The sequence below is a fragment of the Mobula hypostoma genome, chromosome 6 (genome assembly GCF_963921235.1).
Source record: "Mobula hypostoma chromosome 6, sMobHyp1.1, whole genome shotgun sequence".
Taxonomy (NCBI): domain Eukaryota; kingdom Metazoa; phylum Chordata; class Chondrichthyes; order Myliobatiformes; family Myliobatidae; genus Mobula; species Mobula hypostoma.
This window is the reverse complement of record NC_086102.1, coordinates 157,688,880-157,711,710: the sequence shown is the minus strand read 5'-3', so window position 1 is coordinate 157,711,710 and position 22,831 is coordinate 157,688,880. Positions and strand designations below refer to the sequence as shown.

The window sequence follows — 22,831 nt, the reverse complement described above, 5'->3', positions numbered from 1 at the left end:
TCACTCTCCTTTTTCTCCCTCTGTCCCTCTGAATATACCTCTTGCCCATCCTCTGGGTCACCCCCCCCTTGTCTTTCTTCCCGGACCTCCTGTCCCATGATCCTCTCGTATCCCCTTTTGCCTATCACCTGTCCAGCTCTCAGCTCTATCCCTCCCCCTCCTGTCTTCTCCTATCATTTTGTATCTCCCCCTCCCCCTCCAGCTTTCAAATCCCTTACTCACTCTTCCTTCAGTTACTCCTGACGAAGGGTCTTGGCCTGAAACGTCGACTGCGCCTCTTCCTATAGATACTGCTTGGCCTGCTGCGTTCACCAGCAACTTTGATGTATGTTGCTTGAATTTCCAGCATCTGCAGAATTCCTGTTGTTTGCGTCAATATGTTGGGACTAGGTTAGATCCTCAGAGAACTTGACACCCAGGAACTTGAACCTGCTCTCTCCACTTCTGATCCCTCTATCAGGATTGTTATGTATTCCTTTGTCTTACCCTTCCTGAAGTCCACAATCAGCTCTTTTGTCTTACTGACGTTGAGTGCCAGGTTGTTGCTGTGGCACCATTCCACTAGTTGGCGTATGTCACTCCTATACGCCTTCTCGTCACCACCTGAGATTCTGCCAACAATGATTGTATCATCAGCAAATTTATAGATGGTGTTTAAGCTATGACTAGCCACATAGTCATGTGTAAATAGGGAGTAGAGCACTGGGCTAAGCACACACCCCTGCGGTGCGCTAGTGTTGATCGTCAGCGAGGAGGATATGTTATCACCAATCCACACAGATTGTGGTCTTCCAGTTAGGAAGTCGAGGATCCAATTGCATAGGGAGGTTCAGAGGCCCAGGTTCTGCAACTTCTCAACCAGGATTGTGGGAATGATGGTATTAAATGTTGAGCTACAGTCCATGAACAGCATCCTGCCGTAGGTTTTGTGTTGTCCAGGCGGTCCAAAGCCATGTGGAGAGCCATTGAGATTGCGTCAGCTGTTGATCTATTGCGGCGGTAGGCATATTGTAATGGGTCCAGGTCTTGCTGAGGCAGGAGTTCAGTCTAGTCATGACCAACCTCTCAAAGCATTTCATCACTGTCGATATGAGTGCTGCTGGACGATAGTCATTAAGGCAGCCCACATTCTTCTTCTTAGGCACTGGTATAATTGTTGCCTTTTTGAAGCAAGTGGGAACTTCTGCCTGTAGCAGTGAGAGGTTGAAAATGTCCTTGAATACTCCCACTAGTTGGTTGGCACAGGATTTCAGAACCTTACCAGGTACTCCATTGGGACCTTCTGCCTTGGGAGGGTTCACTCTCTTTAGACAGGCTAACATCAGCCTCTGAGATAGCGATCACAGGGTTATCAGGTGCAGCAGGGATCTTCACAGCTGTAGTTGTGTTCTTCCTTTCAAAGCGTGCATAGAAGGCATTGAGTTCATCTGGTAGTGAAGCATTGCTGCCATTCATGCTATTGGGTTTCGCTTTGTAGGAAGTAATGTCTTGCAGACTTTGCCGTGCATCCAATGTCGTCTTCAATCTCGTTCGAAATTGTCTCTTGAATAGGTTAGGACTTTATTCCTTGGAACATAGAAGATTGAAAAGAAGTTTGATAGAGGTATACAAAATTATGAGGGGTATAGATAGGTAAATGCAGGCGGGCTTTTTACACTAAGGTTGGGTGTGACTACAACTAAAGCTCATGGGTTAAGAGTGAAAGGTGAAAAGCTTAAGGGAATGAAGGGAAACTTCTTCACTCAGAGGGTTGTGAGAATGTGGAATAAACTGCCAGCATAAGTGTCGCATGTGAGGTCTACTTCAACATTTAAGAAAAGTTTGGATAGGTACATGGATAGTAGCAGTATGGAGAGATATGGTTCCAGTGCAGGTTGATGGGAGTGTGCAGCTTAAATGGTTTGACACAGAATAGATGGGCCAAGGGCCTGTTTCTGCACTGTACTTTTCTATGACTCTAGTATTGTTCATTGGTTGATGGACCATTCAGAAATTGGATGGAGGAGGGGAAAAAGTCAGTTCCTGAATCAGATAATGGGGGTCTTCAGGCTCCTCTACTGCCTCCCTGACAGTAGTAACAACAAGAGGGCATATTCTGGATGCAGAAGAGGTGGAGGGGTGGGGAGATCCATGAAAAGTAGGGGATGTGGAATTGAGGAAACAATCAAATGCTCAGCTATGATTTTTTAAAACAGCATAGCAAAGTTAAGGAGCTGAGTGGCCTACTCGCCTCTTAATTCATATGTTCATGTGAAAATTATTGATTTGGAATGTTAACTCTGCTTCCCTTTCCAAAATCGTCGCTTGACCTGCTAACTATTAACCGGCATTTCAGATTTCCAACAACCACAATAATCCTTTGGTTTTTTCAAAGTAGCAGCAGAGACTCACTGGGCTGAAAGGTCACTTTCTATACGTTTCGTATTGCATTTTATCACACGTCACCTGTCACTGTTAAGCAAAAACTGTTAATCCTGACGAAAATTCTTCGATCTGAAACGTTTCCTTTTTCTACAGAAGCCGTCTGAGTGTTTCTAGCATTATTTCAGACTTATACCATCTGCAGTTTTCATTTTCCTTGTAATTCCTCTAAGCAGCTCCACGGGAGATTATTATCACTCTTGCTTTTAAATGTCATGACATTTATTAACGTCAGCCTTGCCATTTGATATTGGTAGAGCTCCCCTCCTGCCTGCTTGTTGTTGTGCAGACCTGGAGGATTTTGCCCTCTGCTCATCTGGATGATGGCCAAACAAACCCACTTTGCACATAGGGCTTGACAGTCAAGGCAGATACCGGCGGAGTAAGCGTCAGCATAGCCGAGCGAGCCGGCAAACCTTCCGATTTTCAGTCGCTTGGAAGCGAGCAGTTGAGTGACGCCTTTTTTTCCCGTCGTGCAGCTCCGCGGTTGTAATTGGGAGGGAGATTTTCCGCCATTTCCGAAAGCGGTGCGGGGCCTCTGGGTGGGGGACGGGCCGCTCGCCCTTCGGGTCCACGTGTGCGCAGCGCTTCAGAAAGCCCCGTGCCATGGAGTTCCAAGGTGAGGTTCAGGGGCCTGGAGCCCGGCAAGTGTCCTGCTCAGGTCCGTACGCGGCGGGGTGGTTGGTAAAGTCCTGGAGCGAGGTCAGTGCTCAGGCCGCTGCCGGATCCCCCTCCTGAAACACGCGAACGGATGTGGGGAAGTTACTGATTGAATGGGGAAGGAACGCCACGCATGGTCCAGCGCGGTTTGTGTTGGCGGCATATTTGAGAAAGGCTCAGGTCGCTCCCACTGAATTTTTTGCTGGTCTCTGTGAGTTCGTTTGTGCACTGCATCCAGCCAACAAATGTAATGGTCTACTCGTGATATAAGCTGCGGTCAGAAAGCATGATTGCATTATTTTATTCGTGACCTAAATCACCAGTAGGCGTTTTATTTTAAATTTTGAAACTGGATCGAGAGTCTGCACATCTTTAGAACAGACCTATTAATCTGTTTTACACTGGAAGGCTGTGGAATGAAGTAACCCCCTTCGCAAAAGTCTGGATCCCATGGGCAATGCCCATCTTCCAGGGGCAGAACAAGAGATGGGAGAGTGAAAATCGAATGAGATCATCCTAAGCTGACAGATTTGGGTGACTCATTTTCTTTTTCAGAAAATGTTGAAACAAGCCAGGGAATTGGCAAGATACTCTATGATATCCATTTGTTAAAGCATCTGAATTTGTGCTGCAGTTTGTGCTTGGTTGTGTTGTACCTTTAGATCCTCCAGATGATTTATTGCTTCAGTTTCCTGTATTGCAGTCTCTTGGATTTGGATGTGAACTAGACTTCTACTATTTATTGTACAACTGTCAATTTTTTAAAAATATTAAAATGAAAGTTCATGGTTAGACTACCAAGCTGGTCTGTCTTACAAGGGGCATAACTTGGGTAATTTAAACCAAACTTATGAGCCCTTTAGAATCCAGTGTGGCATATGAGTGGGAGGCCTTCAGGAACAGAGAGTAAATTGTCAAGTATGGCTGGAAAACAAGTGGCTTGAATTATCAACTGGGCTATGCTCAGGCTTTAGTCTACATATACAATAGGCTGTCTTCACTCTTGTGCTTGGAGGATTCCTTGTTATAAACTGCATTGTGATTTAACAGTAGAAATTGCAATTTGATACTGTTATCTCAGTGCATAGATTTAAATTGCTTAAAGGTTCAGAGAGAAAATGAGAAAAAGATGTTCAAAAGGTGGTAGGGTTTGAAAATCACTGCCTGAAAGACTGGAAGTAGAAACCCTCATCCCAGTTTAAAAAGTGCCCGGGTGTGTGCATGAAATGCTGGAAGATGAGATCAGGCTGGGCAGTCCTTCTATGGACTTGAAGGTCCATGTGACTTCTTGTGTTATTAATTTACTATGATTTATGATCTACATTAAAAGATTAATCTGAATGGAATATGTTGACTTGATGCTTGTGCTAATGCCTATTGTTCCTTGGTTTTGTAATCTTAGAAGCAGTATCTTAAAATGAAGTAATACTTTTTTAAACAAGATTGTAGTCTTTAATCTGGATATTTATTATGACCTGGCTACTTAATGGTAAATATCAAGAAGGAAAAAGCTAACAAAAATACTGTAAGAGGGGTTCTGAACAAAACGCCCTTTTAAACATTTTTTTGGGTGCGCATCCTTAAAACTACCTTTTTAAAATGTTGATGGATTCTCTGGTATTCACAATATTCTGACGGCTTTGTGGGTTTTGCAGAAAGACCATCATTTAATGTCCATACTTAATTATCCTTGTGAAAATGTGAACCACTCTCTTGTACCACTGGTTTCCTGTGATGCAGGAATTCCAGGATCTTCCCAGGGATTATGAAGGAATGGATATTTTGTTAGTCATTTACTGTGACTTGAAGGGCAGCACAGATTTGAAAAATATTAAACTGTTGCTTTGCCCTGCTTGTTGATGATGGAAGACACAGATTTGGCAAGGGCTGTCAACAGACCTGGTGCATTTTGTAGATGTCACACAGACTTCATTCATGCTCTATCATGGCAACATATTTGTGCTGGTAGATTGGACCAAGTTAGCTGTTTTGTTCTAGTGGTACTGAGATTCTTGAGTGTTATTGGATTCGCATGTATCATCACACTGCTGATCTGTGCCTGCCCTGTGTATGATTTCAAACTGTTCATTAATTAATTTTCTCTACCACTCTTGTATTTAGGCTATTTAACCATTATACTGTGAATGAACTGCCATAATCTGTGCAAGTCTGCAATTTAACCCTTTGAAATATCTACACTGGAAAAACAAAATGATTAGCTCTATCCATAACCCACACAGTGCTTGTTAATCTGGTTGTTCCACATTGGAACAAACCCTTAGTACACTGAACTGATGTTCTAGGGCAAGATACAGTCTATGACTGAGTGCTGCAAACTAGCACATTCAAAGTCCAGAACGTTGTGCCAAGGGACAAGCTGATCATGAGTATGGGCTCTGCAAAAGGACTTTGGGGAAGGGCTTCAGTTTTTGGCCCTCCTCAATATCCTCTCCATTTCAGTCAGTCCCTTGCTATAATGTGATGTGTGGCCTAACCAATGATTTGTACGTTTTAGCAAAGCCTCCCTGCTGGTGTATAATATGCCCTTCCTTGCTAATGAAGGCATGTATCCCATATGCATTCATCATCACCCTTCACCAACTATCTATACTGCCACTAAGTGACCTTTTGATTTGCACTCTGACGTCCCTTTGTTCTTCAATAGTCCCTAGAGCTATGCCATTTGCGGAATATGGCCTACCATTTTTTGACCCTAAAAAAAACCATACTTACCAGGATTATGTTCCATCTGCCATTGCTCAACCCATTTTATCAGCTGATCAATAATATTCTGTAGCCCAGATTCTCCTCCTCGCTATCAACACCATTCATTTCCATGTTATTTGCATACTTAGTAATCGTATATATACGTGAAAGTAGCATAAGTTGCACATAAATAAACCAGCAAATATTGTAATACTGATCCCTGAGATACTTTTCTATTCATAGGCTTCCAATCACAAAAGCAGGTCTCCATCATCACCCTCTGTTTCCTTTTACCAAGCCAGTACTGAATCTGACTTGCCGTAGATCCTATGGGCTCTGACATTCTGGCCACTCTTCTATTGGGACCTTGTCAAAGCCTTACTGAAACTTAAATCAGCTGCATTGCCTTCATCAATATATTTAAGTTCAAAGTATATTTATTATGTATGTATGCATTATACAACCTTGAGATTCGTCTCCTTACAGGCAGCCACAAGAAACCCAAAAGAACCCACTGAGAAATATATTTAGATAACACCTTCAAAAAAAAATCAGTTAAATTAGTTAGACAGGATCTCCCACCAAAAATCTGTGCTGATGATCCCTAATCAATCTAAAGAGTAGACTAATTTTAATCCACACGATTTCTTCAAATAGTTTCTGTACCTTTGACATTACTGAGTGCCTGAGATTCTCTGGCTTACCTCCCTGCTGTTATTCTTCAATAAAAGTTGCACATTTGTTGACAAAAGAGATTGTAAAAGCTTCAATTTGAAACAAAAAAAAGCAAAGTGCTGGGCTAGGCAACATCTGTGGAGTCAGAAGCTATACAGTGGCATGCAAAAGTTTGGGCACCCCGGTCAAAATTTCTGTTACTGTGAATAGCTAAGCGAGTAAAAGATGAATTGATTTCCAAAAGCCGTAAAGTTAAAGATGATATATTTCTTTAATATTTTAAGCAAGAAAACATCTAAAAAAGCCTGATGCATTTTGGAAACAAGTCCTGTGGACTGATGAAGTTAAAATAGAACTTTTTGGCTGCAATGAGCAAAGGTATGTTTGGAGAAAAAAGGGTGCAGAATTTCATGAAAAGAACCTCTCTCCAACTGTTAAGCATGGGGGTGGATCGATCATGCTTTGGGCTTGTGTTGTAGCTTGTGGCACGGGGAACATTTACTGGTAGAGGGAAGAATGAATTCAATTACAAACGTTTGTAAATACAAGCAAATTCTGGAAGCAAACATCACACCATCTGTAAAAAAGCCGAAGATGAAAAAAGGATGGTTTCTACAACAGGATAATAATCCTAAACACACCTCAAAATCCACAATGGATTACCTCAAGAGGTGCAAGCTGAAGGTTTTGCCATGGCCCTCACAGTCCCCTGACCTAAACATCATCGAGAATCTGTGGATAGACCTCAAAAGAGCAGTGCATGCAAAACGGCCCAAGAATCTCACAGAACTAGAAGCCTTTTGCAAGGAAGAATGGGCAAAAATCCCCCAAACAAGAATTGAAAGACTCTTAGCTGGCTACAAAAAGCATTTACAAGCTGTGATACTTGCCAAAGGAGGTGTTACTAAGTACTGCCATGCAGGGTGCCCAAACTTTTGCTTTGGTCCCTTTTCCTTTATTGTTATTTTGAAACTAAAAAGATGGAAATAAAGAAGTTTTCTTGCTTAAAATATTAAAGAAATATATCATCTTTAACTTTATGCCTTTTGGAAATCAGTTCATCTTTTACTCGCTTAGCTATTCACAGTAACAGAAATTTTGACCAGGGGTGCCCAAACTTTTGCATACTACTGTATGTTGACATTTAGGTTAAGATCTTGCGTTGGTCCTGATGCAGGGTCTCAACCATAAACACTAAATACACATTTTGCCTCTGTAGTTGCTGCTTGACCCACTATTCGTCCAGTTTTTTTTTTCTTTTTTACCAGTTTCAGTACCTTCCAGTTATTTGACACCTCACTTGTGACCACTGAAGATTTAAATATCTCCATCAGGTCCCTGATATTCTCCTCCTTTTTGGAATGCATCATAACAGGGCTTTGGGGTAGATCCACATTTATGCCTGCCATGGCATGGAATAACACTTTTATAAATGTAATGTTGTCTAAAATTTCTCTGTCCCAAATACTATTTCCAATTGCAATGCCTTCCTCATTGGTAAATGCATATTTAGAACATTCATTTAAGATCTTCCCCATGTCCCCTAGCTCCATGTACAGATTAGCTGTTTGGTCTCTAATAGCCCCCTGTCTTTCCCTGGTTACCTCTTGCTCTTAAAATATGGATGAATTGACTTTATTTCTTACATCCTTCACATACATGAGAAAAAATCTTTATGCTACAATATTCCTTGGGGTTTTTCTCTGTTGGTGATACTTTGTGGCCCTTCTTTGCCCTCCTGACTCTTGTAGGTATCATTTTACATTCTTCAAATTCCTGAAGGGCCTCTCCCATTTTCAGTACTTTATAATCTACCATATGGTTCCTTTTTGTTTTAAATCAACTCTTCTATTCCCTAATACCCAGTGTTTCCTTGGCTTGCTGTCTTTACTCTTCACTCTTATGGGCAATGTTAGCTCTGACTTGTCACTAATCTTGTTATTTATGGCTTTTGATTTAAGTCTGTCACACATGAAAACATCTTTTCCAAGAGTACTCTGTCAAACTCCTTCATACATTTAAGGTGTTTGAAAAGCAAGAATTCTTCATTTCTAAAGCAGCTCTTAAAAAGAGAATTGAGTAATTTTTGTATACCTTCATACAATTATCACTCATTGGGGCTTTTAATTATAGGATCTGAACCAATGGCTCTGGGATCTCCAACGTCTCCTAAGCCTGGTGGAGGGGCCCAGTTTCTACCTAGTTTCTTGATGGGAGATTTACCATCTCCAGTCACTCCTCAAGCACGTAACTTTGGCGGCACCTTAGCTAGTATAACGGATATACGAACTCCATTTGGAGGTAAGGAGCATTGATTTTGGCTCTTAAGTTGTACTTGGTCATTGCATTTTTAGTTTTGGTAAGTATTCTATTTGATGGTAAAGTCATGTTTTTAATGAGGAGGAAATCCTCAAATGGCAGTCTTCAGCCTTTTGTTACCATTAAGGAAAGGCAGGCCTTGACTCTGTACTACCTTCACCTCAATCTAGTTTATGTTTAATTTGTTTACAGTATTTTTTTTTCAATCTTGTCTTACTATTGAGGAAGTTTGAATAGTAAAGATAGAACTAATTCGGCCATATTATAAATCTTAGAAGCTTTTGCCTTTTGGTTACCACTGAACCTTAAATTAAATCCAGTTGAGTACTATAATGCAATTACAAGTCTAGTGTATAGATACTGTTTTGCATTTGAGTTTATGCTCTTGCCTCCATTAATATGTATAGTTAATCTCCATATTTGTATGTATTCCAACAAAATTATAACTGTTTTAATTGTAAAGTTTTCTTACATTTGAGAAATGTGTTCATGCATTTTATTTCTTTAAATTAGGGGGTACACCTCCCCAACCAGTTGTACCCACTCCTAAAGATAAGTGTGGAGCTCCACCGGTCCGAAGTCTATTTGACGATTTAGGAACTTCAAGAGCTAGGCTCACATCCTTAAATTCACATCAGCTGGTAAGGAGCTAGATTCATGCAAAAGGGTAATTGATTTGGGCAAAGCTTCATCATGCTTTGGGGCTGCTGGTTCATACGGTAGGCTATGTATATCCAGAGTTATATTTGTGAGTGGAGGAGGAGAGATGCAAAAGAAGCAGTGAGATTTTTTTTGCAGGAAAAATAAATAATTTTGTTTCAGATTAAAATTTTGTAAATTCAGGTGAAGTGTTGAATGGTTGCTACCTTTTTTTTAAACTAATGATGATCAAGATAGAATTATTTCCTTTAGGTTTTAAATTAAAATTAAGGATGACAATTTCTAAGTGGGATAGTTATGCATGATGAGCTTGCTTGTATAAATTGCAATAGCCACAAGCTGGGCATTGTTTATTGAATCTGAAATGTATAGTGTGATTCCACAGTACTTCACCTTACTGCGGCAATGTCTAAATTTTCTTTCTGTCCATCTGGATTATTTTAAGGGATCAGTTTATTCATCCCCAAACTGTTTCTTCTATCTTTTGCACTGGTTTCTTGATACCCTGAAGTGAATGTGTCTTAATGGAGAAAAGAAAACTTCTAAGACTTTGGCAGTGCTGTTTTTCAATACCTTGATACATATAGGTGTTGCAAAGAATGAATTCCTTTTATCCATGTTTATCCTTCCTTCATTTTATTAGCATGGTAAGAAATGACCAGTTTATTAGCATGATAAGAAATTGTTTGAATCACAGTGATTTGAAGATTATTTTTCATTGGCTACTTCTTTCATTATAGGGAAATGTTTCAAGCCTCCAAAGTCCTTTGTGTGGGAGTAATTTATCAACACCTGGATCAGGTATGTTTCCTGCTAATATAGTTCTTTCAGCAATTATAGTTTATTGCTCACGCACGGACGTGATATTTGCTTTAAAGCTTTACGTGTAAAGTCTAGCTTGTTTCTTTATTTACAATATGTAAACAAACCAGTTTTCATGATAAATAAGTATAGGAGGCTCCTTTCTTAATATTTAAAAATCATGAAGAAGCAACTTCTTTCCACTCTGAGATAGTACTTTGGCAAATGTAACCTGTTAAAGCCCTTCTTGCTCACTCGTTAGTGCACATACATCATTATGATGCTTAGTACAAATTCTTTATCCACGCCTTAAACTAGTTCTTTTAAATCTATGAGATGAAGGCTTTCCTCATTAAGTTATGAATTATTCCAACAAAACCAAGTCAGCATGAAGTCTGCAGCTTGTGCTGGTTGGCTTCTAAAAGCCTTTTGCACCATAACATAGAAAAATAAAGGAAACTGTCACATCTTATAAACATGTAGCGTATATTGAGGCCCTTCAACTCACTAACTAGTGTTGACAAACAGGTGTCTGTTTATTCCAATCCTACACTTTCTATGTTGATATTCCACATCCTCTTGACATCCTCAGATTTAACATACACATTGGGCAATTTACAGTGGCCAACTAACTTACCGACCTTCACATCTCTGGGATGTTGTGGAAAATTTACATGCTCACAGGGAAAACATGCAAACCCCTCACAGATATCATTGAGGTTGAGGCATAGAAACAGGCCATTTGTGCCACGTGAACAAGAACCCTTCTGTATTTATCCCATTGCTTGGCTCTTGGTCCGTCGTATTTTAAGCTCAAGTGATTTAAGTACTCTTCTGGATATTTCTCAGTGACCCAACTTCAACTATTCTCTTATTCAATGCATTTCAGTTATATGCCACTCTTTGTGTTGGAAAAGATCCTCCTCAGATCCCATCTAAATTTGTTTCCATTTGCTCTAAATCTATATCCTTGATATGGAGAAATGCTTCCTTCAGTTTACCCGATCTACATCCCTCAAAATTTTATGTGACGGCCTTTGCCCCAACTGACTTCCGTTGCCGAGGGTGAATGGCCATCGACCCCGCCAAACAATGCAAATGCTTTGGCACGGATACGGTGTGAGGCACTCAATGATCAGCCATGACACAAATATCAAACAACATACCAAGTGCGAGTAAAGAATCATACTTTATAGCAAGTTTTGGTGATGGGTTAGTAGCAACAACTAAAAGAAAAGGTGCCACATAAGTAACTTATCAGTCTTGTGCACATAATATTTTAATACGTTGGAGCTCACGCCTCCGATTCCATCCACAACGTTCTTCCGAGACTCCGACCACCATCCGTACCCCTGAGGTCTGGTATCTGCCACCCTGGAACCGCTGTCCATTCCCTGCACGTCCGTCTTCTCTGCTCGCCTCGCGAAAAAGCCCGCGCTCCTCAACTCAGCACACACATACAAGATAGCATAACATGACTTCCATTGGCTAGCAAACCATTTCACTAACTATAACCCAAACATACCGCTACAGAGAACTCCTTACTCAGCAGTTAACAGTACGAGAGACCATTTTAGTTTAACACTTCAGAGAAGCCATTTTGTAATAGGCAATTAACGGGTAACAGTCCAGCTAATATTACTGAGAACCCTACGTTTACATATTTCAGTCATGCCTCTTAACATTCTCTGCTTTAGGAAGAATAGCCATGACTTCTCAAGTGTCTTCAAAATGAAATGTGGCAACCCTGGTGAACGTACTCTGCAGTCTCTTGTCCCATCATACCCTTCTCATAACATGGTGATCAGAATTGCACACACACGGTTTTCCAGCTGATATCTGACTGAGATTTTATAAGTTGTAGCATAATCTCCCACACTACTGACCAATAAAAAACAGTATCCCAATATAATCTGAGTCACTGGGTTCAATCCTGCCCCAAGAAGATATATTTTATGGCATAGAGAGAGAGAGCCAAGAATGCCTGACCTCTTGCTTAAATTATTACTTCCATAGATTTCTTTCAATACATTCTGCACACGTCAGAAATGCTACACTATTCTTGATCTTTCACACTATTGCTGAATTCTGTTGTGAACTATCAAAAACTATAGTGACAGTTTACAAAGCCTTCATTACCTTAAGAAAAGTGTTCTAACATTCTGAAGTTTCCTGCTCCCTGCACATTATTACATGATATTAAGTTTTGAGTATTTATCACTGGACGTCAAATACTAGGTCCTTAATGGTGGGGCTTCATTACATTCAGTTGAAATCCAAGATCTGTTTCTAATCAGAATCTGAATGGAATTTGTTCTCTCCAACTCGTATGTCATATTATTTGATGCTTTGTGGCAGCGGTACACTGCCAAGTCATAAAATTACTATAACTTATAAAAATGTTTTTTTTTTAAAAAGTTAAGGGGTAGTGTTCATGTATCATTCAGAAATTTGGTGGTGGGAGGGGTGGGAGAAGCTGTTTCCAAATTGTTGAATGTGGGTCTTCAGCCTCCTGTAACCCCTTCCTGATGGTAGTAATGAGAAGAAGGCATGTCCTTTTTGAGGGTTTGAGTGATGGAGACTGCTTTCTTGCAATCCTGTGCATTGGAACAGCTGTGATGCAGCTCGTGAGAACGTTCTCCACTGTATGTTTACGGATATTTGCAAGAATTTTTGGCAACATACCAAATCTCCTGAAGAAATAGAGCCACTAGTGTGCTTTCTGTACGAGTGCATCAGTGGGTTGGGCCCAGGATAGGTCATCTGAGAGGTTCATTGACACCTCTGAGGACCAGTGTGTGTTTTTCTAACTTTGCCTTCCTGAAGTCCAGTCAGTTTATTGGTCTTACTGACACTGAGTGCGAGATTGTTATTGCACCACCGTTCACACAACTGAACTGTGGCACATCTGTATGCTTCTTCGTCACCCCCTGAGATTTTACCAACAACAGTGGTCTTGTGTACGAATTTATAGATGGTGTTTGAGCTGTGTTTAGCCACATAGAGTGTAGAGTCAGTAGAGCAGCAGACTAAGCAAGCAACCTTGAGGTACTCCTGTGTTGATTGCCAGTGGGCAGCAGATGTTGTTTCAGATATGTGGTCTCCCAGTAAGAAAGTTGAGGATCCAGTTGCAGAGGAAGGCTCAGGCCCAAGTTTTGAAGCTTGTTGATGAATACTGAAGGGGTTGATAGTGTTGAATGCTTAGCTGTAATCAATAAACAGCTTAACGTATGATTTGCTGTTGTCTAGGCACTTTTTTTAAAAAAGTGGAGAGTCAGTGAAATTGCGTCAACTAGATCTTTTGTGTTGATAGACAGATTGTGGTGTTAGGCAAATTGCAGCGGGTCTAGATTGTTGCTTGGGCAGGAGTTAACAAAGTACAAAGCAACTTTTTCAAAGTAGATGTGAGTGCCACCAGGCGATAGTCATTGAGGTAGTTCACCTTGCTGTTTTTGGGCATTGGTATGACTGCAGCAATGAGAAATTAACATGTCCTTGAACACTCACTCCAGACAGTTGGTTGGTTTTCCGTACCCAGCCAGCTACATCATCAAGGCCTGACATCTTGCGAGAATTCACTTTTTTGAAGGATCTCCTACTATTGGCCTTTGAGACAGTGATCACAGAGTAACCGAATGCTGTGGCAATTTATACAGGTGTAATGTTATTCTCCCTTTCAAATTGTGCATAAAAGGCATTGAGCTGATTAGCGGGTGAAGCATCGGTGTGATTTATGCTGTTAGGTTTCACCTTGTAGTAAGTTTATGGCATGCAAACCCTGCCAGTGCTGTAGTGCATCTGATTTTGTCTCTAGCTTCGCATGGAATTGCTTTTTTGCTCGCACATTCTCCTTCTGTAAGTTGTACCTGAGTGTCTTGAAGTGTTCTGAATTGCTGGTCTTGAGTGCTGCAGGTTTAGCCCTCAGCAGACTGAATCTGCTGGGTCATCCAGGGCTTCTTGAAAGCACACACTCATCGTGGTGAAGTCAGTGATTCCTGACTAGACTGCAGCAATGAGAAATCTGTTGTGAGTAATGGATGCACATTGCTTCTATGGTTGCGATGCGTTGTTCAGTAAAACTGAAGAGCGCATTTGCTTGCCTTTCTGTACTCCTTTAATTAATGTGAGAAAGAACTCGGCAGCTTAGGTGCAGGAAGTGCATTCCTAATGGCAGGGGAGTCCAAGTTCAGGGGTTGCAGACTGGGGTAAAAGAAACAAGTCATTTCAGCTGGAAAATTTGTTTCCCCCACCCAAAGGAGGGGGTTGGGGTGAATGGAGCCAGAGGGAATTTCTGCCATAGAAAGCGGTTGAAGCTAATCGCTGAACTCTTCAAAGAAGGGGTTAGATACTCTTCTCGGGCTAAACAAAGTAACAGTTACAAGGAGAAAGCTGGAATGGACTACTGAATTTGGATGATCAGCCACAATCATATTGAATGGCACAGTGGGCTCAAAGGTCTTCTGTTTTCTGCATCTTGAGGTGAAATGATTGTTCTGTAGAAAGTACTGAATCTTATCTGTTTATTTTCTGTCTTTAGGTGGTAATGTATTTACGCCAACCACGATTGGCCAGCACAGAAAGTCCACACTTTCTCCTGCACAAGCAGACCCTTTCTATACTCAAGGAGAATCTCTCACTTCAGATGATCATTTAGATGAAACTTGGATTACAGTTTTTGGGTTTGTGTCATCTATTTTCTGTGTCCATTTTAGAAATAGCTATGAATGTATGATGCACATGACAGTGAGGGTACCAACACCATAGTGGAATTGTTCCATGGTTGAAGGCTTTGACAATTTTACATCAGTCACTCCCAATAGTTAGCTTATGTTGCTATAACCTGTTCCTTGCTTTATTCAGTGAAGTTTTTCATTGTTTGATGCTGCCTAATAGGCTGAATTGAGATACAAACATCCTTGCATTCTTCAACACAAAATACTCTGCTGATGCTGGGGTCAAAGCAACACACACAGCACGCTGGAGGAACTCAGCAGGTTGGGCAGCATCCGTGGAAACGATCAGTCAACGTTTTGGGCTGAAACCCTTCGTCAGGACTGAAGAGGGAAGGGGCAGAGGCCCTATAAAGAAGGTGGGGGGGAGGGTGGGAAGGAGACGGCTGGTAGGTGCCAGGTGAAAAACTAGTATGGGGAAAGGTCAAAGATCCTGTCTGTCCCCAAACAGTCCTTCCAGGTGAGGCAGCACTTCACTTGTGAGTCTGTTGGGGGCATCTATTGCATCAGGTGCTCCCAGTGCGGCCTCCTCTACATCGGTGAGACCCGATGCAGATTGGGATACCGCTTCGTCGAGCATCTCCGCTCTGTCCGCCACAACAGACAGGATCTCCCAGTTGCCACCCACTTCAACTCTGCTTCACATTCCCATTCGGATATGTCCATACATGGCCTCCTCTACTGCCATGATGAGTCCAAACTCAGGTTGGAGGAGCAACACCTCATATACCATCTAGGTAGTCTCCAGCCCCTTGGTATGAACATTGAATTCTCCAACTTCTGGTAATTCCCTTCCCCTCCTTTCCCCCATCCCAGTTTCACTCTGCCCCCTCCTCCAGCTGCACATCACCTCCCTCATGGTTCCGTCTCCTACTACCCATTGTGCTTTCCCCTATTCCTTCTTCGCCTTTCCTACCTATCTCTTCCCCCACCCCTTGATCTTTCCCCTTACTGGTTTTTCACATGGCACCTACCAGCCTTCTCCATCCCACCCTCCCCCCACCTTCTTTATAGGGCCCTTGCCCCTTCCCTCTTCAGTCCTGACGAAGGGTCTCGGCCCGAAACGTTGACTGATCATTTCTACGGATGCTGCCCAACCTGCTGAGGTCCTCCAGCATGTTGTGTGTGTTTCCTTGCATTCTTCATTGGTTTCAATAATAAGAATATTTCTTTTTGAATTAGTAGTATCTCTAGTCTGCTGATCAGTCCTGATTGCAATGACTTTTTTTTTACCGCTGCCTTTGGTATATGATGATAGAATCAACCTTTCTCTGTATAGACGTGTATGGAATAAGTGATTGCCCAGGTTTTAAATTAGAGAGCAGAAGTGACTTGTGTTTGATAAAAGTTTTCTCTGATTAATACTTGGAAGAAATGCAGGTTATTTTGAGGAATTGTATTTGAGTTAACATTCCAAAATTACGTTAGGACTTCAACCATGCCTTAAATTGTTGCTCGTTCACTAAATCTATTTGTTAACCTATTTTTCTTTTTTTTTCTATCAGAATCATTTATGTGAAGATTTAGAATCTTCACTAGTCTCACCAAGGATTTAACCAGTTTATATCTGAGAGCTGTAATTTTGCCATTGTTCTATCTTTGAGACACAGTTAAATTAACAAAAGAACAATTCAGCATTTTGTGTACAGGTTTCCCCCGCTATCCGAAGGTGAAGCATTCCTATGAAACTGTTTGTAAGCCGAAATAACAAAAAGTGAAGAAGCAATTACCATTAATTTATATGGGGAAGCATTTTGAGCGTTCCCAGACCCAAAAAATAACCTACCAAATCATACCAAATAGCACATAAAACCTAAAATAACACTAACATATAGTAAAAGCAGGAATGATATGATAAATACACAGCCTATATAAAGTAGAAATAATGTATGTACAGTGTAGTTTCATTAATCAGAATCAGGAAGATTGAGCCAAAACAGATTTGTAGAAAAAAATTGGCACGTACATGCATGTGCACACACCTGCCCATGCAAGGCTTCATGGTCATGGTAGTATTCCTCGGGGTAAACACAAGTTTAAAGCGGGTGTCTTTTTTGTAAAAGCGAAAATCCTCTTTCGGTTAGTGAAAACAGGTAGTAATGTAGGTCTTTCGTAAAAGCGAAATGTTGTAAAGTGAACGTTCGGAAAGTGGGGGACACCTGTATTCTTAATGACATGGCATATTTAAATTACAAATTTGTAATAGAACAATATCTTTATTGCATAGCGTTAACTTTAGCTTGGCAGAGGATTCTTAAGCCATCTAATGCTTTGACAACTTGAATTATTGACTAGTCAATAGAATATCATATAGTTTACGATAGTTTCCAGTCTCCAAGTTGGTTTTAGTGGCTGTCAGTTGTAGACTGAATGGCTGGTTTGATACTAAAATAAACTTGGAAATCCAACATCTGGCTGATTGCATTTTTTTTTTCTGATTTGTAACTGTTCAAATTGGAAATGTTTATCTGCAAAAAGAAATCAAATTTCTAGTGACTAGAAGTAATCTTGCAAAACTTAGTCATTGCTAATGTTCCTGGTTTTTAACTGTAAGCTTAGCTTCTTGTGCAGTATGATTACTTTATTTAAAGTTAATCACACTTGGAAAATCCCATTACAGGTTTCCTCCAGCATCTGCTTCATACATCCTCCTACAATTTGCACAATATGGAAATATCTTAAAGCATGTGGTAAGGTTCCAAAAACTGCTCAACCCCTCCAGTTGTAACTTTTTCATGTGGCTTTTACTAAAGTACTATTTAATGTTATGGGTTAATTCATTAGTTAGTGTAAAATTCAAACATTTCCATCAAATGAAATTCTTTTTTTTCTGATCCTGAAGTGGTTTGGTGTAATCAGCAAGCTGAATACAAGTTGCACTTGAAATTGTGTTATTTTCCAAGGATAGATTGAGACCATTTACCTTCAAAAAGATAAATAGAAGCAGCCTTCTAAATCGGTAAAGCTTGCTACTACTTGTTTTTAGCGTAACTATATACTTAGGCAGAAATTGGAACTTTCTGCATTCACTTGACAAATGTAATATTCCCCTCAGGACTAGCAAAGATTGACAAGCCAATGTAGTTAGTATAATTGGATTATTTGTCATGTATATAGTACTGTTTTGATAACTGTGACTGCAATATTGAATATAAATTCATTATTACAAAGGCGTATTACCACAAAGCTGGCTTTAAGCTATATGCTATTTTTGCAGTGGAAACATTTTTACCTTTCTAAGGATCGAAATACTTAATTTTTTTGTGGTTCTATTAATGAAGGTTCTCTTTAATTTGTAAATGAGCAATTTAATGTAAGGAGCATAATGATTCATATTTCTACTCAAAGGGATAATTCATAATTTTCATATAATTCGTATTTGTACTCATAGGGAAAACTTTCCTTATGCATTCAGTTGATGAACTTATTCAGTGAACTGAATGTATTTGAGCTGAATTGCAATTGACTGCTACAATGTGGTTTTATTCACATAATCCAAGCTAAAGCTATTGACATTTTAACCTTTGAAAAATACAATAAATATGTCTGTATTTTCTCGGGTCAGTTTGAAAGGCTTTGTTTTTGAATTCTGAATGTATTAGCCATTGAGAATGTATTTTTTGGCTGACATCAGTAGAAAACCAGTTGTGATTCTGGAGTCAGCATTTTAAAAAGAAAACCTGATAGCATTTGATCAACGTTACACGGTTAATGCATTACATTGTCAACATTGGTCATATAAAGTTCTTAAATATTAAATGATATTCCTTCTGGAAACTTTTTGTTTGTAATATAATTTCTACTGTTGTGTAGATTGATATGTTACATTTGACATAGCTTTTAAAATTTTGTGAGGCAGACAAAATTGTGCATCTTGTAGATCAGAATATTTGCTTCCACACATTATCACATCAGCCTGTGGATTCCGCTAATCTTGCCCTCTCCAAAAATTAAAAATTTACCTGAATTCTGTTCTTCCACTCAAAGGAAGACTTTTTGAATCAAACTGCTTCATTCCAAAAGAGCACAGTCCCCATGAATCTATTTCTTCCCAACTGTTCTTCCCCAATTCCTTCAGTTCAAATGCTAGAGGCTTAATCAATCTATTTCAATCTATTGATTAGCCAGTGGAGAGTTAAGTAGAAAGATCCTTTTCATTTCCAACCATGTTTTAAGCTGTTGCTCTTTGATTCTAGTGGTAATTTCTGCTGAATTGAAATTACTGAATTCATTTTACCCACTTAATAACAGATGTGCCATAATCCTTCAAAATGGAAAAAATTCACTTTATGGAGCTGAAACTTGACTTCATATTTTATAAATTTAATAAAGTAAAGGGATGTCATTTGGCTTTTCCTGACTACATTGTTTAAGGAACAAAACTGCATTCCATACAATCACTACGTAATCTGATGTTGTGTTCTTTTTATTCTCTACATTATGCATTGCATAATCTTTACCTACACAATAAAGCAAACACTGAATATTGCCCTGTGCTGCTTTTTCTTTTGGATCTAAAACTGATTTTGGTTGTGTTGAATGGTACACAGATGTCAAACAATGGAAATTGGATGCACATTCAGTATCAGTCTAAACTGCAGGCCAGAAAAGCATTAAGTAAAGATGGGAAGATTTTTGGCGAGTCCATCATGGTTGGAGTGAAACCATGTATTGATAAGGTAAGTTGTCTTTTTACCATTATTTTAGTTGAAGTTTGCATATTTCTTAAGCTACAGTCAAGGCTTTTAGAAATGCTTGTAGACCACTGAGTACTCTGGCCTCCTTGGTGCTTTTATGCAGAGCCTTGGGTTGCCCTCTTTGACAATGTACAGTAAAATTCTTATAAGCTGGCATGCACAAGACTTTTGGTTGTGCTGGACTGGCAGATTTTCCAGACTGTTGGATGTTATTTTTGTTAATACCTCAATGTACTTTCAGTTCCTTTTCTTAGAGGTTACAATATAAAATAAATTTTCAGTGAACTAGGTAAGTTGTAAGGGAATGTTGAAGCTGGTGCACTGGTGAGTAGGAAGGAGAGTGTGACAAGTATTATCTGGTGAGCTAGATGGCAAACAGCTGGAATTCCTGACTGATTGAATAACAGATTTTTGGAAAATTAATGTACATTGTTTTCATTATAAGTTTTTATTAAAACATCGCCAAAGTTCTGCTTATTTTCCATCTTGATTATACATGAAATTTGCTCTTTTAAGTAAGTTGAAACATCAGTACGGTGAACTTGAGGTTATCATTTACCTTGAGTACAGCTTTCATTGATTTAGAATTCCCCCCTCCCCCCCTCCAGTTTTCCTGGTTTTATAAAAATTTAAATGCTTTAGTGAAGAGTTTAAAACAAAAGGAAATAACGAATGTCATTTTATGACATTACAAGATTTTTAGAGATTTTTCCAAAAAGTAAAACATGTTAGTGTTATTGCTCTTAGCGCCTTTCCCATTCGGGACATAAGTCTAGTTATGATGTTATGTGTGTATGTTTCAAGGATAACATGATTTTTTTTTAATAGAGTAGTTTTGAAGACAAAAGTTCATTTAAAAAAAAATTCAAAAATGTGCCCTTTAATACGTAGAGTGTTATGGAGACAATTGATGGAAGTGGTGGATCTGTCTACTCTGTCTTCACTCCTCCTATCAACACCATGAGTATAGCTGCCCAGTCACCAAGTACGCCAAAAACTACTGCAATGAGGCCTTTGGCTGCTGCATACAAAGCTTCTAGTAGTGACTATCAGGTATGTGATTGGCAAGTACAATACTTGTCTCTTGATTTGAAGTGTTGAAATAGGTTTGGATAAGATATATTGGTTTAATGCTTTAGATGGACAGGTGATTTTGAGAAAAGGTTGGACTACCTATACTTGTATCTGCTGAAGTTTAAAAGAGCGAGTGGGAACTTACTGTGAAATACTGTATGTAAGATTATAAATGATCTTGACAAGGTGAATATGTTTCTCTTGTGGGTAAATCTGGAGTAAGTGGATGCTCTTTAAAAATAAGTGCCCATGTAACATAAAGGTAAGTATTGAGTGTTCGAAACTGTCTTAAAAAGTGCAGTGGAAGCAATTTATGAATATTTTTAAGTAGATAAGTACTTGATTCTGAAAACAAGTGGAAACCTCAGTGAGTAGATGGGTATGTAAGGTTGAGGTTACAGTCAGATCAGCTGTAATCTTTCTGAATGGGGAGCAAGTTTGAAGAGCTGAGTGAGCTCCTCTTGAATGTAATTTATATGTTAATGCGAAAAACTGGAGACTGATGTTGTTAGTTAATTTGAAATGGTAGTTGGAAACTAAATCAGTTTTTCATTTCATTTTTTCCCCTCCATTTTAGGTGGTTTCAGACAGACAGACTCCTAGAAAAGATGAAAGTCTTGTTTCCAAAGCCATGGAGTACATGTTTGGTTGGTAGTTCTGCTGAATTTAAAGAACCTTGAAAAGAGATCCCTTTCAAGTTTAATGGACAGTTGCTGATCAACTCTTACTTATGTGCAATTATGGACACCACTTTATTAACAAGGAAAACCCCAGCACTAATACAGTATGGTTAGTTGTATGACCACTGTTATTAGTACAAGGACATTCATGTCTTGCTTCTGACCAGACACCCTGTAAATAGTTTGCACTTTAGGGTTTGACCACGTACGAGTTTGCAAAAAGTGTGATTAAATGGAGGTTTTCCAGATAAAATCTGCATTGTGTACAAAATGTCCAGTTGTTGCCTTTTTAATTTTTTGGTGCATGCATTTCCCTGATAAGAGAATCTTGACTGGGGTTGGTGGTATACTTTTCTGATCATGTACATTATTATTTACCTTCTCAAGTAAATGCACATGATCTTTCTACATGCTGGAAAAATCCAAGACCATGACATTGAATTTGTCTTCTTTTATATTGAACTGAAAATGTTATGTTATCACACAAAATGATGATAATTTGATTTATCTTTTACTAGTGAATGCCAAAAAATTCCAGGTTTTAATTATTATTGCATATTCCTAAGTGTTGCTAGTATTTTTTTTGGGTATTCATTGTTTTGTAAACCTTTTTTAGAAGACATATTTTTCAAAAGTCAAATTGTTGTATGATACAGCTGGATTCTCAAACAGTTACAGCAATAAAATTTATGGATGAGACCATTTTGATTTAGTAGATTTTATAAATTGTGTATATTTATAAAATGGTTAATTCTGTATATTTAAAAAATCTTGGAAAGCATTGTCCAGTTGCAGTCAACAAACTAAAATAACACACATCTAAAATGGTGTCTTGGAAATGTAGTAGTTTTCAAATAAAGGTTGGATACTTCTAAGTCGCTAGTGACATGAAGTCATGTTTCATTGTTAATTAAGTAGGACCAATTTAATTTCAGTGTTTCACTGCAAACATTTAGCCACAAAGGGATTTACATAGTCCCAAATCTTTGCCGAAGGAATGACAGCATGCCTGAAAGCCTGCATTCGTAAGATGGAATATCTTTGTGCATATTTTCAGTACCGAGTTACACAATTTTACTGTGATTTGTAATGAAGCTATTGATAAAAATGCTTTAGGTTCTTGATTATCAGTAAATTTTGTAACTGAAGGAATGAATATTCGATCCATGAGCAATATTTTTGATTTGTGTCATTAGTTTACATGAGAATGATCACACCACTGTTTCTTTGCTGTAAATGATGTCTGCCATGTCACAATCTGTCCTAAAATCATAAGGTAATGTAATTAATGAGTCAAAAATTGTACATTTAAAGGAAAAAAACTTGAACATTTGTAATGTCAGAGTAATCTGCAGTTTCTGATCTGTTTTGAGTTTCAGACAAATGGGTCATTGGAGTGTGGTTTGTT

At 39.2% G+C, this 22,831-nt stretch overlaps 1 protein-coding gene across 2 annotated transcripts; it reads left to right on the top strand.

Moving 5' to 3' along the window:
- The first annotated feature begins 590 nt into the window (after positions 1–590).
- On the top strand, positions 591–22,519 carry nup35 (nucleoporin 35). 2 transcript variants are annotated; one of them, XM_063050085.1, is made up of 9 exons: positions 591–2,868; positions 8,596–8,763; positions 9,295–9,422; positions 10,182–10,242; positions 14,780–14,921; positions 17,593–17,662; positions 19,523–19,651; positions 20,561–20,722; positions 21,321–22,519. In XM_063050085.1, the coding sequence occupies exons 2-9, from the start codon at positions 8,607–8,609 to the stop codon at positions 21,396–21,398; spliced, it is 927 nt and encodes a 308-aa protein (XP_062906155.1). In that variant the 5' UTR covers positions 591–2,868; positions 8,596–8,606; the 3' UTR covers positions 21,399–22,519. The 2 variants fall into 2 exon arrangements, with proteins under 2 accessions (XP_062906155.1, XP_062906154.1); XM_063050084.1 differs by lacking the exon at positions 591–2,868 and adding an exon at positions 2,903–3,040 and having other exon boundaries at positions 21,321–22,518.
- Positions 22,520–22,831: the final 312 nt, after the last annotated feature.

Coding starts and splice junctions, on each gene's coding strand:
- nup35 (XM_063050084.1), top strand. Junction 17,663..19,522: donor GAAATATCTTAAAGCATGTG/GTAAGGTTCCAA, acceptor AATGGTACACAG/ATGTCAAACAATGGAAATTG. Junction 19,652..20,560: donor TGAAACCATGTATTGATAAG/GTAAGTTGTCTT, acceptor TTTAATACGTAG/AGTGTTATGGAGACAATTGA.